Genomic DNA, 18,589 nt, shown 5'->3' with positions numbered 1-18,589 from the left:
TATTAGCAAATACCTCCATTTAGAAATGTAGTATAGTTCCTCTAATTCCCTATGTCACTTCATGTTCTGGGCATTGCAGGACCTTAGTGGTCATGATTATGACCGCTATATCACTTACCTCATGTTCAGGGCATTGCAGGACCTTAGTTATCCATGGTTAGAACCACTAACAACTAACGAACTGTGACTATATGCAAGGTTGTAACTTTGGATATCGAAGGTCCTGCAATGCCCTCCACATGAGGTAAGTGACATAGTGAATCAGAAGAACTATACTATATTTCTAATTGGAGGTATTTGCTAATATTCTTATTATTACACCTACTACATATTGGCATAGGATCTTGGAGATGGGAAAACCCCTTAAAGTTTCTCCTTCAAGTTTCAGCAAATGCATGGTAACTTTCATTTGGGGTCCCACTAATCTTAAGGGTGCTTTACACGCTGCGACATCGCTAACGATATATCGTCGGGGTCACGTCATTAGTGACGCACATCCGGCGCTGGTAGCGACATTGCAGTGTATGACACCAAGGAGCGACGATCAATGATCGCAAAAACGGCAAAAATCGTTGACACGTCGCTCCTTTTCATAATATCGTTGCTGCTGCAGGTACGATGTTGTTCGTCGTTCCTGCGGCAGCACACATCGCTATGTGTGACACCGCAGGAACGACGAACATCTCCTACCTGCGGCCACCGGAAAAGAAGGAAGGAGGTGGGCGGGATCTTCCGCCCGCTCATCTCCGTCCCTCCGCTTCAATTGGACGGCTGCCGTGTGACGCCGCTGCGACGCCGCACGAACCGCCCCCTTAGAAAGGAGGCCGTTCACCGGCCAGAGCGATGTCGCAGGGAAGGTAAGTCCATGTGACGGGTGTTAGCGATGTTGTGCGCCACGGGCAGCGATTTGCCCGTGTCGCACAACCGACGGGGCGGGTACGCTCGCTAGCGAGATCGCAGCGTGTAAAGTGCCCTTTACAGTCTTTATGTGGACAGTGTTATAACTAGAGTTCAGTGGGCAATGGTGCAAAATTTGGATTTGTCCCCCCTTATGTTGGTCAGATGTATGTATATGTATGTATACATTTAGCATTCTAAATCCTATAAAGACATATGAGTTACCCTCCCCCATTATGTAGTAATGTCCCCCACCCTGTTCCAATGTCCTCCATCCTTGGCTCCTTCCTCATAAATATGTCTCCATCTTGGTATATATGTCCCCCATCCTGGTGCGTATGTCCCCCATCTTGGCACATATGTACCCCATACTAGTATATATGTTCGCCATTCTAGCCCACCTCCTGGTATGTATATGACCTCATCCTGGTATATATGTCAACTTCCTGGTATATACAGTATGTTACCATCCTGGACCCCTCCCGCTATATACTGTCCCCCTCCTGGTATCTACTGTACCCCTCCTGGTATATACTGTCCCCCTTCTGGGCCCCTCCTGGTATCTACTGTCCCACTACTGGTATATATGTCCCCATTCTTGTAAATATGTTTCCATTCTGTCTAATGCAAAAAACAACATTGTACTCACCATCCCTGGTTCCTACGTCGTGTGGCATTCTCCTGTGTAGCCAGTGCACAGTTTCATGCAGCTTTCATTGATGTCGCTGCTATTGCAAAGCATGACGTCATTGCCATGTATCGCCCGCCACTGGCACATAGATGAAAGCTGCAGACTTCTGTTTGGCCGTCAGCGTGTATCGCACTACATGGACCCAACAGGTCTCTGCACCGCAATGAATTTCGCACATCCAGCTGAAGCAGTGGCTGGAGCCAGCGGGCCCCCTGCACCCCCTGCAATCTCTGCAACCGCGATCATTCCAGCCCTGTATGTGGATAATGTGTACAGTGGCTACAACTTAAAGGAGGTATCCACTTAACGGGTAACCACTGTCAAATAAATTTTCCGATTAAGGCTGCCCTGTGTATGTACATGAGGAGTAACACTGTATCTGGCCATTATATCACTGATATCCTGCAATTTTCCCTGTGCAGGTTCTATCTCTAATTTGCAATCTACTCTGAGCTGGTGAGAAGAGACTAGCTGCAGTGATCTCTGCCGTACACAGCACAGTACACAGAGAGGGATTCCTGCTCTTCATTCTTTTTTTTAGAACAGAGAAAAGCATCAGAAGCATGGCGGACATTACACAGCAGCAGTGAGCAGTGTAGATATGAATCCAGTGCCGGAGTGAAGGGAAAAGCTTGTTAGTTAGCACAATCTTCTGCTGTCGCCTCTGCTTGTTTCCTCACCTTGCTCCTCACTCCTCTTCTCTTTGCCCAAAAAGTAAAAATGGGCTCCGTCATGTGTCCCCACAGTTGGCTGCAGTCTGTCTTGTCTGAGCAACACTTATTTGAACTGATTTTTTCAGTGTGGATGGTGAATTCAGCAGTCACAGGGAGGGGAAGAACTGCCTTAAAAGGGGGGGGGGGATAAAGCAGATTTCTCTACAAAGATATATAATACAAAGTTTGTTAGTACTTTTTTTTCTATTAAAAGGGAATCTGTGACCAGGTTTTTCCACCTAATCTGAGAGCAGCATAATGTAGAGACAGAGACTCTGGGCTACTTGCTGTAGTTTTGATAAAATCCCAAGATAATGGGCAGGAGATTAACACTACAGGACTAAGGCGGGCTTTACACGTTGCGACATCACTAGCAATTGCTAGCGATGCCGAGCGCGATAGCAGCCGCCCCCGTCGTACATGCGATATGTGGTGATTGCTGCTGTAGCTAACATTATCGCTACGGCAGCGTCACATGCACATCTCTGCTCGACGACGTCACTGTGACCGCCGAACAATCCCTCCCTCAAGGGGGAGGTGCGTTCGGCGTCACAACAACGTCACTAATCGGCCGGCCAATAGAAGCGGAGGGGCAGAGATGAGCGGGACATAACATCCCACCCACCTTCTTCCTTCCACATTGCCGTCGGGACGCAGGTAAGGAGATGTTTGTCGCTCCTGCGGGTTTACACACAGCGATGTGTGGAGCTGCAGGAACGACAAACAACATCGTACCTGCGGTCGAACCGACATTATGGAAATGAACGACGTTACACAGATCAGCGATATTGTACGCTTCTGTGCTCGTTCATCGTCGCACCTAGGATTTACATAATTCGATATCGCTACCGGCGCCGGATGTGCGTCACTAACGACGTGACCCCGACGATATATCGGTAGCGATGTCGCAACATGTAAAGCCCCGCTTACACTCCTGCAGCCATGTGCTTCTCCATGTTCATGTGTTCTCTATAGCCCCGCCCCCACCACTGATTGGCAGCTTTCTGCCTACATAAAAAGGAAGCTGTCAATCAGTGTGGGGCAGGATTATAAAGAGCTCAGCATTCACAGCACTGTTTATCAAAACTACAGCAAGCATCCCTATAAGTGACACATCACTGGAATCAGGGTCTCTACACCTACATCATCCTGATCTCAGATAAGGTAGCAAAAACCTTGTGACAGATTCCCTTTAACACTAGCAGTCCCAGAGAGGGGTCATTTGACATTTCTACCATTGAAACCCTATGGAGCTCGAAATTCCTGGGACTTCTAGTGTTAAGGAAATTAACTTGATTTAGGGGTTGCGTTTATAGTTTGAAAAATGGGGTTCAGATGTGCCCGCGATGGAGCTGTAGACTTTAGTTATCAAATGGAGTCACATCATACAGCATGCAACATGGAACACATGCCCCAATAATGCTGTGCATAGCTCATTATACCGATCCTATGCAGAGCACATCAGTCAGTAATTGCTTCTCTAAGTTTTTTCTAATATATGACCAAATGCAATCCATGTGCCGCTGTATTGGGAGATAATGTGTATGGGCGCCTAGATTTTCATTATGACACTGTACTATAGGGTACTTGTATTATGATGGAGTACATGGGACCTTGTTTCTACTTTACACAGATTCTCAATTCTCTTGCTGCAGTTGGCACTATAAGGAGAGTGGAGATTAATGATACTGTATTTGATGCCCATAGTAGCCAATCACAAGGCCACTTGTACTTTTTGGTACACTTTTGACAAATAATAGCTGGTCTGTGATTGGTTACTATGAGTAACAAAAGACTTTTTGTTATCTTTTCTCCTTTATGTTTTCACTTTTTTTTGCCATTACTATGAGCAGAGCCTATGTAAGAGTGGTGAACTATGACTGACGCGTTCCGGCCCTGAAGACACCAATGACGTTATTGTCCTGTAATGTGAACAGTGTCATGCGCCGTTTGTAAATATTGAGTAATGCGAATTGTATTGCCATGTACAGTGTGATAAGTGTTAGTAATGATGTGTAGAGCATAAGACATTATGTATAGTAAGTATTGTATGTGGTAGTGTGTTGCATAGCAAATGTGTAGTGAGTTGTCGGCCTGTAGGGTAATGGTTAAGTGGTGGGACTAGCCACAGTGGGAGGGGTCAAGTGAAAGGGAAAGTGACGGTTCATTCCAGAGTGAGTGAAAGTGATGCATTGCTTGTGGTCGTAACCATGGATACCTAAGGTCCTGCAATACCTTGTACATGAGGTAAGCGACATAGAAATGTAGTATAGTTCTCCTGATTAACTAATTAGAGCTATTTGCTATTATTATTATTGTTACACCTACTAGACATCGGGATAGGATCTTGGAGATGGAAATTCTCTTTAAAAAGTCCTCATGTTTTATTGAACCCGTCTCTGGGTGCATTTACACTGGCTGATGGTGGCCATTTAAATTACTTCCGATCAGCTATGTGCAATGAGATATTTTGATAAACTTTTCTGACTAGCCACCTATACTTACTTCCAAGCTTAATGGTCTTTCTGTACGCGTAGTATACTGTTCTCTCACCAGCACATCTCATGTTTTCACAGGGCAAGTGCTTTCCAAGAATGATACATTTTAAAGAGAACCTGTCATCAGGATTTTCCCTTATAAGCTGCGGCCACCACCAGTGAGCTCTTATATACAGTGTTCTAAAATACTGTATATAAGAGCCCAGATCGCACTGTATAATGTAAAAAAACACCTTTATAATACTCACCTGGGGGGCAGTCGGGTCCAATGAGCGTCTCTGGTCTCGGGTCTGACGCCTCCTCTTTTCTGTCCATCGCCGTCCTCCTTCTCAGCTCCGTGTAGATGACGCATCCTACGTCATCCACACAGAGGCCTCCATTGCGCTCCTGCGCATGTGCACTTTGATCTGCCCTACTGAGAGCAAAGCAAAGTACTGTAATGCGCATGCGCGAAGAAGGATCAAAGACCGTCCGCGCATGCGCACTACAATACTTTGATCTCCCTCAGCAGGACAGATCAAAGTGTGCATGCGCAGGAGCCTCATTGAGGTCTCTGTGTGGATGACGTAGGACATGTCGTCCACATGGAGCTGAGAAGGAGGGCGACGTTCGCAAGAAGATAGGAGGCGCTGAACCATAGACCAGCGACACCCATTGGACCTGACCACTCCCCAGGTGAGTATAATAAAGATTATTTTTTACATTATACATCACAGCCGGGGCTCTTATATACAGTACTAGAAGGTGGCCCGATTCTAACGCATCGGGTATTCTAGAATTTACGTATTGTGTAGTTAATGTATGGTTTTTGTTATATATATAGATGTTGTTGTGTGTAGTTGCCAAGTGTTTGTGTAGGGCGCTGTACATGTTCTGGGTGTTGTCTGGGTGGGGGTGTGTGAGAGCGATGTTGTGTGTGTGTTGCGTTGTGTGTGTTGCGTTGTTTGTGGAGCGCTGTGTGTCTGCAGCATTGTGTGTGTGTGGTGCTGTGTGTGTTGCACGGTTTGTGTGGGTGTGGGGTGCGTGTGTGTGTTTTGGGGGAGGTATGTTTTGTGCAATGTGTGTGTGTTGCGCGGTATGTGCGTATATTTGTGTATGCCGCGGTGTTTGTGTGTTGGTTTTGTGTGTGTGCGGCGTTGTCTGTGTGTGTGGGTGTCTGTGTAGGGCGGTGTTTGTGGTTCCCAGTGTGTGTGTGGTGTGTTGTGCGGTGCGCGTGTGGCGGTCTGTGTGTGTTTTGGGGGGAGCTGTGTATCCCCATCGTGCTCCATCCCCCATGCTGCGCACCCCCCATCGTGCTCCATCCCCTATGCTGCGCACCCCCCATCGTGATCCATCCCCCATGCTGCGCACCCCCCATTGTGCTCCATCCCCCATGCTGCACACCCCCCCATCGTGCTCCATCCCCCATGCTGCGCACCCCCCATCGTGCTCTTTTCCCCATGCTGCGCAACCCCCATCGTGCTCCATCCTCCATGCTGCGCACCCCCATCGTGCTCCATCCGACATGCTGCGCACCCCCCATCGTGCTCCATCCTCCATGTTGCGCACCCCCCATCGTGCTCCATCCCCCATGCTGCGTGTGACGACATGGACACCCAATGCCTCTAATGGGTTAAAGTTTCTTAACATTCAGCCAGACATATTGTTCTACTGTGTGGTAACTCATGTTTGCTTAACTATTGTTTGGGACCAGACCCTTCAGAGCATTCATCGTAATGTAGTTGTTTATTGCTAATCTTATGTAAATTACCTTAGTAGCCATTGTTGAGTCTGTGACTTGCAGACTCCATGTAGATATCCTCAGTCTTTCTGTAGACATCATTTGGATGACCATTGTCCATGCAGCTTGAGATTCATCCAATGGGAGAGGCGCTCTTGTCCAACCAATCGATGAGGACGCAGTCTATCCAAGTGGAAGGCTGTGGCTATAAAAGGGATTTCTTTAAGCCACCAGGTGGTTGTTGATGGATGCTGATGGATCCAGTCTAAGCTCTTTGGAGCTGACTAGAGGATCAGGATATCTTATGGCTTCAATCTAGGGACTCCGGTTCCAGTTGGAGACCATATCCACAGCCTAGGGATTTCGACTCCGGCTGCCAGGATTGTAACATCACACCAGGACTACCTAAAGGCCCCGTCACACTAAGCAACATCGCTAGCAACATCGCTAGCAACATCGCTGCTAACGAACAACTTTTTTGACGTTGCTAGCGATGTTGCTGTGTGTGACATCCAGCAACAACCTGGCCCTTGCTGTGAGGTCGTTGGTTGTTGCTGAATGTCCTGGGCCATTTTTTAGTTGTTGCTGTCCTGCTGTGAAGCACAGATCGCTGTGTGTGACAGCGAGACAGCAACAACTAAATGTGCAGGCAGCAGGAGCCGGCTTCTGCGGAGGCTGGTAACCACAGTAAACATCGGGTAACCAAGAAGCCCTGTCCTTGGTTACCCGATATTTACCTTTGTTACCAGCCTCCGCCGCTCTCACTGTCAGTGCTGGCTCCTGCTCTGTGCACATGTAGCTGCAGGACACATCGGGTTAATTAACCCGATGTGTGCTGTAGCTAGGAGAGCAGGGAGCCAGCGCTAAGCATTGTGCGCTGCTCCCTGCTCTGTGCACATTTAGCTGCAGCACACATCGGGTAATTAACCCGATGTGTGCTGTAACTAGGAGAGCAGGGAGCCAGCGCTAAGCAGTGTGCGCTGCTCCCTGCTCTGTGCACATTTAGCTGCAGCACACATCGGGTAATTAACCCGATGTGTGCTGTAACTAGGAGAGCAGGGAGCCAGCGCTCAGTGTGCGCTGCTCCCTGTTCTCTGCACGTGTAGCTCCGTGCGCTGGTAACCAAGGTAAATATCGGGTTGGTTACCCGATATTTACCTTAGTTACCAAGCGCAGCATCTTCCACGCGGCGCTGGGGGCTGGTCACTGGTTGCTGGTGAGCTCACCAGCAACTCGTGTAGCCATGCTCCAGCGATCCCTGCCAGGTCAGGTTGCTGGTGGGATCGCTGGAGCGTCGCAGTGTGACATCTCACCAGCAACCTCCTAGCAACTTACCAGCGATCCCTATCGTTGTTGGGATCGCTGGTAAGTTGCTTAGTGTGACTGGACCTTAAGGAGGACACTCAGGTTGTGACAGTTCAGTCACCTGGTACAGACTTTGCAAACCTCACACAGCTTCCTAAATCTGGCATTATTCCTTTCTCGGTGGGTGCCCGCCAAAAGCGGGGTGCTGCTGGATTGGAGTAAATAGCCCTGGAACATCTGAGGCATGGACATTCTAATCCCTGGTGAGCCAGCGGAAGGGTGAGACTCTGTTGCCTGTTACATTTGTGTTTTGCTGGTTATGTGTTATGTGCCGTTAATTGTTTGTGGGGATCCAATAAAATCTAATTATTGTGGTTCCCTCACCCTGTGTTATCTGAATAGTGTTACGCCCACGGTTAAGGAGGCCGGTGTTCAGTTGGAATGAGCCCTGAGCCACGCTGTCTTTCTATGGCGGCGGGTTTTAGTGGACGAGAGCACCCACTGAGCCCCGTGTCTCCACACTGCGCACCCCCCATCGTGCTCCATCCTCCATGCTGCACACCCCCCATCGTGCTCCATCCTCCATGCTGCACAACCCCCATCGTGCTCCATCCTCCATGCTGCGCACCCCCCATCGTGCTCCATCCTCCATGCTATAATAGTCCTCCTATTATACTCAGAGAGTAGTATAATAGGACTATAATAGGAGGAGTAGTTTTGGGGAAAGAGGAGTATAATGGGAGGAGTGGTCCTGGGGAAAGGAGTATAATGGGAGGAGTAGTTCTGGGGGGGAGGTGTATAGGTGCCCAACGTGTGCCGGGGCGGGCTAACGTCTGCAGGTGGCGGGGCCGAGCGGGCCACCGGGGGCGGGGCAGAGCAGGTCGCCGGGGGCGGCGCCGAGCGGGCCAACGTGTGCCGGGGGCAGGGCCAAGCAGGGGGCGGGGCCGAACGTGCCAATGTGTGCCGGGGGCGGGGCCGAGCGTGCGAGGCGTCAGCGTATGCCGGCTCCCTGCACATGTGTACCGGGAGCCGGTGTACGCTGGTACCCATGATACACATCGGGTAACTAAGTTAAGCACTTCCTATAGTTACCCGATTTATATCATGGCCGGTATCACCGGCTCCGTCACGATACCAGCATCACAGTTATGTCCGCCGGGGGCGGGGCCGAGCGTGCCAACGTGTGCCGGGGGCGGGGCCGAGCGGATGAGGTGTCAGTGTATGCCGGCTCCCTGTACATGTGTACCGGGAGCCGGTGTACGCTGGAGCGGGCGATGCGTGCGGAGGGCCGGGGCAAGCGGCCAATCCATGCGGGGGGCGGGCCAGGCCAAGGCGAGCAGCCAATCCGTGGGGGGGCAGGGCCAGGCCGAGCCCAGCGGCCAATCCGACAATTGTCACTGTAACGACACTGTCACTGTAACGACACAATTTTGGAGCAAGACAGACAGACAGAATAAGGCAATTATATATATAGACTAGAAGGTGGCCCGATTCTACGTATCGGGTATTCTAGAATTTACGTATTGTGTAGTTCATGTATGATTTTTGTTTTATATATATATATATATATATATAATATATATATATGTTGTTGTTTGTAGTTACCAAGTGTTTGTGTAGGGGCTGTACATGTTCTGGGTGTTGTCTGGGTGTGGCGGGGGGTGAGAGCGGTGTTGTATGTGTGTTGCGTGTGTTGCGTTGTTTGTGGAGCGCTGTGTGTCTGTAGCGTTGTGTGTGTGTGTGTTGCGCAGTTTGTGTGGGTGTGGTGTGTTTTGGGGGGAGGTATGTTTTGTGCAATGTGTGTGTTCTGCGGTATGTGCGTATATTTATGTATGCCGCGGTGTTGGGTGTTGTGTGTGTGCGGCGTTGTCTGTGTGTGTGGGTGGCTGCGCATTCCCCATCGTGCTCCATCCCCGATGCTGCGCACCCCCCATCGTGCTCCATCCCCCATGCTGCGCACTCCCCATCGTGCTCCATCCTCCATGCTGCGCACTCCCCATCGTGCTACATCCCCCATGCTGCGCACCCCCCATCGTGCCCCATCCCCCATGCTGCGCACCCCCCATCGTGCTCCATCCCCCATGCTGGCCACCCCCCATCGTGCTCCATCTCCTATGCTGCGCATTCCCCATCGTGCTCCATCCCCGATGCTGCGCACCCCCCATCGTGCTCCATCCCCCATGCTGCGCACTCCCCATTGTGCTCCATCCTCCATGCTGCGCACTCCCCATCGTGCTCCATCCCCCATGCTGCGCACTCCCCATCGTGCTACATCCCCCATGCTGCGCACCCCCCATCGTGCTACATCCCCCATGCTGCGCACCCCATCGTGCTCCATCCCCCATGCTATAATAGTTCTCCTATTATACTCAGAGAGGAGTATAATAGGAGGACTATAATAGGAGGAGTAGTCCTGGGGGGAGAGGAGTATAATGCCGGCTCCCTGCACATGTGTACCGGGAGCCGGTGTATGCTGGTAACTATGATACACATCGGGTAACTAAGGGACCTTAGTTACCCGATGTGTATGATGGTTACCAGCGTTCACCGGCTCCGTCACGATCACAGCAGCGCAAGGTTATGTCTGGCGATGCGTGCGAAGGGCCGGGGCGAGCGGCCAATCCATGCGGAGGGCGGGGCCAGGCCGAGGCGAGCGACCAATCCGTGGGGGGGCGGAGCCGAGGCGAGCGGCCAATCCGTGCGGGGGGGGCGGGGCCATGGCGAGCCCAGCGGCCAATCAGCTTTGTGTCACCGTAAGGACACAATTTTGGAGCAAGGCAGACAGACAGACAGACAGAATAAGGCAATTATATATGTAGATTCTGCAATGCTGTATATAAGGGCTCACTGGTGATGACCACAGTTTATAAGGGAAAAATCCCGTTGACAGGTTCCCGTTAAGCCTGCCTTATAGTCATTTCACCTGACGAACAAACGCGGGTTATTAACGGCCTGTTTACACAGATGGATTATGGGCTAGTGTCGTTTATATAAAAAGGTGTCTAATCAGCTCACAGTTTCAGATTGAAGATTTGCAGTGTAGAAAAAAACAGTAATTTGCTGACGGCATTGTATTTTTGTAATATATACGCACAGGTAACATTTTCTTTGTTCATCAATCTTTATGTTGAGTGACTAGTTAGCAGCTCCTTCATGTATAACGTGACTGTTTTTGCATTTTTGCACTGTTTTTTAGCTGCCAAGCATGTGGCATTTACTCCTAGACAAGAATTTGATCAGGAATGTAGAGTAATCATGCGGCCTGGGACTGTAATAATGTTATCTGGCAATAACTGGGACGGGGAATTATTTGTAATTTGTATGTCAGCTCCTATAGATGAAATGTAGACATGACAGGCTGTGGTGAGTGATCGGGATAAGTCTCTGCGCCACGTTTCGGATTCCCCACAAATAACATTGGAATCGTCAGTCCTTGTCCTTCATCAACATGATTTATTATTTATCCGCTTTTGTTAAAAATACTGAAAAAAAAGACAACTTTCATCCGGTTATTGATACAACTACTGGGTATTTGCCCATTTTCTTCACTTAGTAGTCAAAACTATAGAAAGCTGGATGCATACATTAGAATGAGACAACTTTACACGGTGTTAATGAGAATATAATACTTTTTCTACAGTATCAAAGTGCTTTGCAGTTAATCGTGTAGAGCGTTCGGCCACGAGATGTCCTTCATTACTTTTTTTTCCATCTTTGCCAATAAAACTTTGCAAAGAAATGCCAGGTTACCAATTGGAAAGTCATTTCTCGGCTATTTCGATGGGTCTACCCAGGCCTAGAATGTATTGAGCGCAACCATTTGGCACCTCGTAGGCTTAGAGGACTTGCCATACTGGTCCTCTTTCCACCATAAGCTTAAACATGTCAGTATATACCAGTTTTCATAACTAGGATTAAACAAGTATAGATAATCCGGTGACCTGAATTAGGATAATTGACGTCTGACCATGCTAAGGCTCGAAGCTAAAACAATACCTCCGTTGATTCACTCATATTAGTGGAGGACCACATATAATACCATTTGGAGCTTATATTTTTAAGTCATCACCTGCTGGACTACCGTACGCTCGTGAGGGCACCCTTGATTCCCACAGTGCAGTTTTTTAAGCAACCTCTGTAATTTACTATGAAAGTTTTTGTTGATATGTCTGTGTAATAGAGGTACGACGAAGCTGCTTGAAAAGGCCAAGAAGCTAGAGAGTCCTTCAATGAAATGAAATGTCCTCATGAAACGGTGGTCAGTGGACTTCACACGAATGTCTGTGAAAGTGTTTACCATCAGAGTGGCATAATATGGCGTCCATAAAATAAACTGTGTACAGACGGTGGCAATTAACAACCGGTGTACTGATGGGTCCAGTCTACCCGAGTCCTGGTCAAGAGGAGTTGCTTCCTTACGGATCTGCAAAATGAGCACCAAGGCGTAAAGTACGGCAAGAACAGGCACCACATATCCAATGAGCACCATGATAGCATCAGCCGCCTCCCGATTTTGCATCTTGGAGCACTCGATGATTTTGGTGGAGACGTGATTGCAGATGTAGAAGAGCAGTGAGGAGAAGCTAGTCAACACTGCTCCACCCCAGATGAAGCCACACACGTGCTTGGTGTTGTAGACACTGGACATATATGTTCTTGGCAGAGCACACTCTATGTAGTAGTCCAAACTGAGCAAAGTTGTAGAATACATGATCACCAAAGACGACACGTTAAAGAGAATCAGTAATGTGATGTAAACTTCATTCCCGAAGGTCCATAGTGACCACTTGGTGTACTCTGGCCCGAGAAGATAGACCGGCGCCACTGCATTGATGATCAGTCCAGCGATGGCCATGTTCACAAAGTAGACATCCGGCATGGTCATAGTGGCTTTATTATATAAATTAACAAGCACAAGCTGCACGTTGTAGCAAAGACTGGTTGGAAAGCAAATGATGAGGTAGAGGATGGAGAAGATGAAGAGGACGAGGTGGAAATCATGGCACAAACGCTGCTCCTGGTTGTTGTCGGTATAATTAAAATCTTCACAACTCCACATAGTGATGCCAGTCGGTGGCTCCTTAGCTGGTCACCAGCTGAGCTGTGAGGGGACAAAAAAAGAGAACGACAATAGGTTAACAAAACTCTGTTTTCAAGTGGAATATTGCCGAATACTTAAATCTAATCCTGCGTGGTATGCAAACAAGGTTTTTCGACAGCAGTGAACTCGCCTCACCCCATTACAACCTTTTCCTGTTGTTCACATAAAATGTCAGCTTTAATTGTGCAAATTTGTCTGCTGGCGAAGTTGATTCATCGTTATTGGTCATTAGTTCTAATTACAAGGGGAAAACAGCTCGATAAATGGTGTTAGATGTTAGAGTAGCAGTTTCTTGATGTATTTGCAGCTCGTAACAATAACCAGAAAACAGCAGCATAGAAGGAAAGTGTTTCACAATTCATCTGCAGCGCCACCACAGGGAAGATGAAGCATAACACAGTGACCATTGGTATCAACCAGCTGCATGGGTGTGGTGGATCCTCCAGAGAGAGATGAAGCCTTTGTAGCTGTTTTTAACTTTACACTTAAAGGGCCTAATGGTGATGAGGGCCTGAAGAAGTCTCACTTGTAGTGATGAGCAAGTACTACCAAGCTATGGGTCTCAGTACTGGTAACTAGTGATGAGCGGGCACTACCATGCTCGGCTGCTCAGTACTTGTATCTAGTGATAAGCGAGCACTACCATGCTTGGGTGCTCAGTACTTGTATCTAGTGATGAGCGAGCACTACCATGCTTGGGTGCTCGGTACTACAGTGGAACCTTGCTTAACGAGAACAATCCATTCTGGGACTGTGCTTGTTAATCAAGGTACTCGTTCAGCAGAGCAAGATTTCCCATAGGAAATCATTGCAATGCTGACGATCCGTTCCACAACTTCTAAAATGTCCCATCCTGGTCCCCTATTCTATCATTCCACACATGTACAAACACACACAAACAGACATGCACGCACGCACACGCACATATTATATGCTCACCTTACCTTCCGTTCCATCGCCGGTCTGCTGGGAATTGCTGTTCTCTGGTACGGGGCCAGGCTGTGTAACGCGTTACCATAACGACGAGGCAGGAAGTTCCCGGCCAGAGCGCTGACGTCAAAGGCAGAGCCGCTTGCCTCTGATTGGCCAGCGCTCTGCCTTTCATTAGCGATGACAGGAAGTTCCTCCCTCGTCGCTATGGATGCAGATACACAGCGTGGACTGTAGCGGAGCGGCGCACTACAGCACCCAGGAGGCCGGCGATGAAACGAAAGGTAAACATATTATGTTATATTATATGCTCACCTTACCTTCTGTTCCATCGCAGGCCTCCTGGGTCTTGTAGTTCGCCGCGAGGACGTTGCGATGTACCCGGGAACTACAAGAACCATGAGACCGGCGGTAGAACGGAAGGTAAGGTGAGCATAATACTATATATGTGGGCATGCATGTGTGTTTGTGCGTACATGTGTGTGTTTGTGTAGACTGCAAGTGTGGGTCAGAGTGTGGTGGATGGACGAAACCGGAAGTGTGTGCGGTGAGAATTTCGCTCGTACAGCAAAGCTTTCTCGTAAAGCAGGTTACAAATTTACAGAAAGCTTTGCTTGTTAAGCAAAATTCTCGTTAAGAGGGTTACTCGTTATGCGAGGTACCACTGTATTAACTAGTGATGAGCGAGTGCTACAATGTTCGGGTGCTTGGTACTCGTAACTAGTGATGAGCGGGCACTACCATACTCGGGTGCTCATAATGAACAGATGGATGCTCGAATGGGCACAACTCTTGTACCGAGTATAATGGAAGTTAGTGGGGGACTCAAACACCTTTTCCAAAAGAGTTCATGGCAAAAAGCTCTAGTTCCTCATTGACTTCCATTATAGTTGGTACACAAGTCACGTTCAACTTCTTGTTGTTAGTACTGTATGTATGCTAACCACTCGATCGAGCATCAGGGTACTCGACCCAGTGAGAGACTCTTGAAGTCTCTGAATGGCTCTCACTGGGGTAAAAACAATGTTTTTGGGTGTAGCGTGTTCAAAAATAACCCCCTCCCCGGAAGTGATCTGTTTATGGCTGGCTATATGGGGATGGAGAGCCGAACTGCTCAATCATTGACTTACATTGCAGTTCAGGTCAAATCCCGGTGCCGAACTGAACTTCATCTAAAGTCTGGCTGAACCCAGCGAACCTGAACTTCCATGGGCCCTCTCATCTGTAACAGCTACATTTTTTACATTTCCAATTCCTTCAAAGGAACAAACCACCAAGATTTTCATATATAAAGTAAAGCCAGTGCTATACTGGCACTTGGATGCTGAATGTAAGCATAGCTTTTGTTCAGCGATTGGATGTTTTATTTCACAAATAGTACAAGTAAAGTTCAAGCAATGCACTGCTATTTGATTGACAGGTGCAACAGGAAGGGAATATGTGGATCAGGTCTTGCTATCTATTCCTGGCCCTGTATGTCTGCCTGCGCTGGAATTAACGTCTATGACCACGACAGGGGCAGAGAAGGCCAGGCAGGTATACAGGGGCGGGAATAGATAGCAAGACCCGATTCACATATTCCCTTCCTGTTGCACCTGTCAATCAAATAGCAGTGCATTGCTGGAACTTTACTTGCGCATATTTCTGAAATAAAACATCTAATCTCTGAACTAAAGATATCCTTACATTCAGCATCCTAGCACCAGTATAGCACTGGCTTTACTTTATATATGAACATCCTGCTGGTTGGTTCCCTTTAATAACCCCTATAAGCTGATCTATGGCATTAATTGAACAAGACAGATGTTGTATAGTTCTTGTATTAGGAAGCGACAAAGTAGAACCTAGCCAGATATAACAAGTGTAGTAAACACGGACAGTTCCTCTTCTATGTTAAATGCTTTGTTTTTTCGAATTGTAAGACACATTTGGCAATAACATACAGCAGAAATATAACTATGAGGGATTTAATTATGCAACAGGAGCGCTCAATAATTCATGCGTACTTGGAAACCTGTGCCATGCGATCTCTCGGAAGAACAGGGACTTTAACAACAGAAATTAGGCAGCCCTGACCCACATACCACTCCTGTCCTCGTCTGTTCAGCCCGGACACTTTTATGGGGCCAGAGCTAATGATGCAAGTTGCAAATAAGAAAGAACATGAAGTCACAGAGTTAACGTAGCGCTAAAAATGTTCAGTAATAACATTGACCTCAGGTTATGTTCATAGAGTCTCACTTGGCTGCTTGCTTCAATAAATTCATATCCACATATGAGTTACTTTGTACGTACAAATTAAAATGGGTAAAACTGTAGAACAATTGGAATAGGAGTCTTCGAGGCAGCCCTATGGTGAAAGCCTTGTACGCAAAACCTATAGGTTGGATCCCCTGTAGTTGTATGGTGCTATTCAATTGCACAATACATTCTTATACTCGTAGAAGAATTACTTCTACCGTGTTTCCCCGAAAGTAAGCTCTAGCAGGAATTTTCAGCCTTTTTTTGGCGTAAGGCTTAAATATAAACTCCACCCTAAAAATAAGCCCTAGTTGCAGTTCAATAATGGAGTGTCCATGCAGCTAAAGTTAAAGAATACTGAAGGACACTTCATTAGAGAGAGAGAAGACAGGACAGAAGACAATCAATCATACTCACTAGACGCCGAAAGGGATGACCTGCAGTGGAACGCACACCCACACACATCAGATCACACACACACTCACCACATTCAATGATACCGATTGCTTCTGGCCAGCAGGGGAACCTGGGATGCAGTGCAGTGGAGCGCGAGGACTTGTGGTGGAACGCATGGAGGACCTGCTCTGCAATGCATCGATGTGTGATTGTGCGATCCGGTGTGTGTGTGTGTGTGTGTTTGCATGCGATCTGATGTGTGTGACTGTGTTGTCCGGAAGCACTGGAGGACCGCTGTTGAGCATACCTGCTACTAGTGCCCGCTGAAGATCTCAGGAGGACCTGGTAGTGACACAGAGGTCCAGGATCTGGTATGAGTCTCTTGTCAAGGGGTTCTGTTTTTTTTTTGGTACATTTACCCCCAACCCGTGTTTCCCCGAGAGTAAAGGCCGCTTTACACGCAACAACATCGCTAACGAGATGTCTTTGGGGGTCACAGAATTCGTGACGTACATCCGGCCTCGTTACCGACGTCATTGCGTGTGACACATACGAGCGACTGCTAACGATGCAGAACACTCACCAAATCGTTGAATGTTGACAAGTCGTCCGTTTCCCAAAAATTGGTGCTGATTTTGGACGCAGGTTGTTCGTCGTTCCTGAGGCAGCACACATCGCTACGTGTGACACCTCAGGAATGACGAACAACACCGTACCTGCGTCCTCCGGTAACGAGGTGGGCGTGACTTTCATGTGGCTGCTCTCTGCCCCTCCGCTTCTATTGGACGGCTGCCGTGTGATGTTGCTGTGACGCCGCATTAACCGCCCCCCTTAGAAAAGAGGCTGTTCGCCGGCCACAGCGACATCGTTAGGAAGGTATGTGTGACGGGTACTAGCGATTTTGTCCGCCACGGGCAGCGATTTGCCCGTGATGCACAAACTACGGCAGCATCCTTTAGATTCCCGACTGAATGAGACTAGTGTTGCATATACTGTATATCCCACTGGGAAATGTGATATTCCTTTTTGCCGAGAAACCATTGAAATTCTCTTTGAATTCTGATTTCGGCACCAAAGGCCAACTATCTTATGTTCATAGGGTTCTCCTGACTTTCTCCAGACAGATGATGTCGAGGGGTGCAGGGATATCAGACACATTTGGATAAGCTGCCACCAGAGGTGTCTGGAAGCTGCATTCCCTTTCAATTTGCCTCTATTTGAATGAGTGTCAGGAGTAATAGCTGTCAACGTCAAGATGTATGAACACCGTATGGCAAAAATCTATAATGCAGGTCCCTTTCATGTATGTGGTCAATAAAAGTATAGTCAAGTATATATATTCCACATCCTTGGATGAGTAGAATCATATTTGTACAAAGACTATTACATTACAATATAATTATCCAGCAGCCATTGCCATTAGTAAATTACATTAATAAACTACGTTACTCAAAAGACTTGTATGAGAATTAAAAAAAAAAATGACTGTTTTCTTACAGAAACAGCACCACTGAGCTCCATTGGCAGTGCCTGGTATTGCAGTTTAGCCCCTTTGACTTGACTTATTATGATCTATCTTCTTGACTAGTACACACAATTTATACAACTAGAGTCTAGAACGCATCAGTGTAAATTCTACTGGAAGTCTGGTGCTGCTAGAAAGTCGATGGATAAAACTATCACTTTGACATGCTGCACGTTCCTTAAAGAGTGGATGATTGTCTTTGACATGTCTTATTATGATCTCCCTTCTCGACTAGTGTACACATTATTTATAATTATAAGCAAAAAATCTGGTATACAATTGGCATAAAAAATGAATCTGTGTAAATTCTACTGGAAGTCTGGTGCTACCAGAAAGTCAATAGATAAAACTATTACTTTGACATGCCACAAATTCCTTAAAGAGTGGATGATTTACTGTGACATGTCTTATGATCTCCCTTCTCGACTAGGGCACACAATATATACAATTAGAAGCAAAAAATCCAGAATATATACAATTAGCATCTAAAATGAATCGACGTAAATTCTATTTGAAGTCTAGTGGTTCTAGAAAGTCAATAGATAAAACTATCACTTTGACATGCCACACAT

General features: G+C 47.5%; 2 protein-coding genes across 7 annotated transcripts in view; one reads left to right on the top strand and one right to left on the bottom strand.

Annotated features, from left to right (window-relative positions):
* Positions 1-18,589, top strand: part of CHLSN (cholesin) — a 420,909-nt gene that overhangs the window by 260,441 nt on the left and 141,879 nt on the right. The window lies entirely within an intron of this gene.
* The window catches only part of GPR146 (G protein-coupled receptor 146), a 64,248-nt gene continuing 56,913 nt past the window's right edge, over positions 11,255-18,589 (bottom strand). For all 4 annotated transcript variants that reach the window (XM_075319188.1, XM_075319186.1, XM_075319189.1 and 1 more), the window contains exon 2: positions 11,255-12,925. In XM_075319188.1, coding sequence (XP_075175303.1) covers positions 11,882-12,883 — 1,002 coding nt within the window. In that variant the 5' untranslated portion in view covers positions 12,884-12,925 and the 3' untranslated portion in view covers positions 11,255-11,881. The remainder of the gene's footprint in view (positions 12,926-18,589) is intronic.

The sequence above is a fragment of the Anomaloglossus baeobatrachus genome, chromosome 7, assembly GCF_048569485.1.
Source record: "Anomaloglossus baeobatrachus isolate aAnoBae1 chromosome 7, aAnoBae1.hap1, whole genome shotgun sequence".
Taxonomy (NCBI): Eukaryota; Metazoa; Chordata; class Amphibia; order Anura; family Aromobatidae; genus Anomaloglossus; species Anomaloglossus baeobatrachus.
The sequence above is the reverse complement of the archived record's forward strand: the minus strand, read 5'-3'. Positions and strand labels throughout refer to the sequence as shown.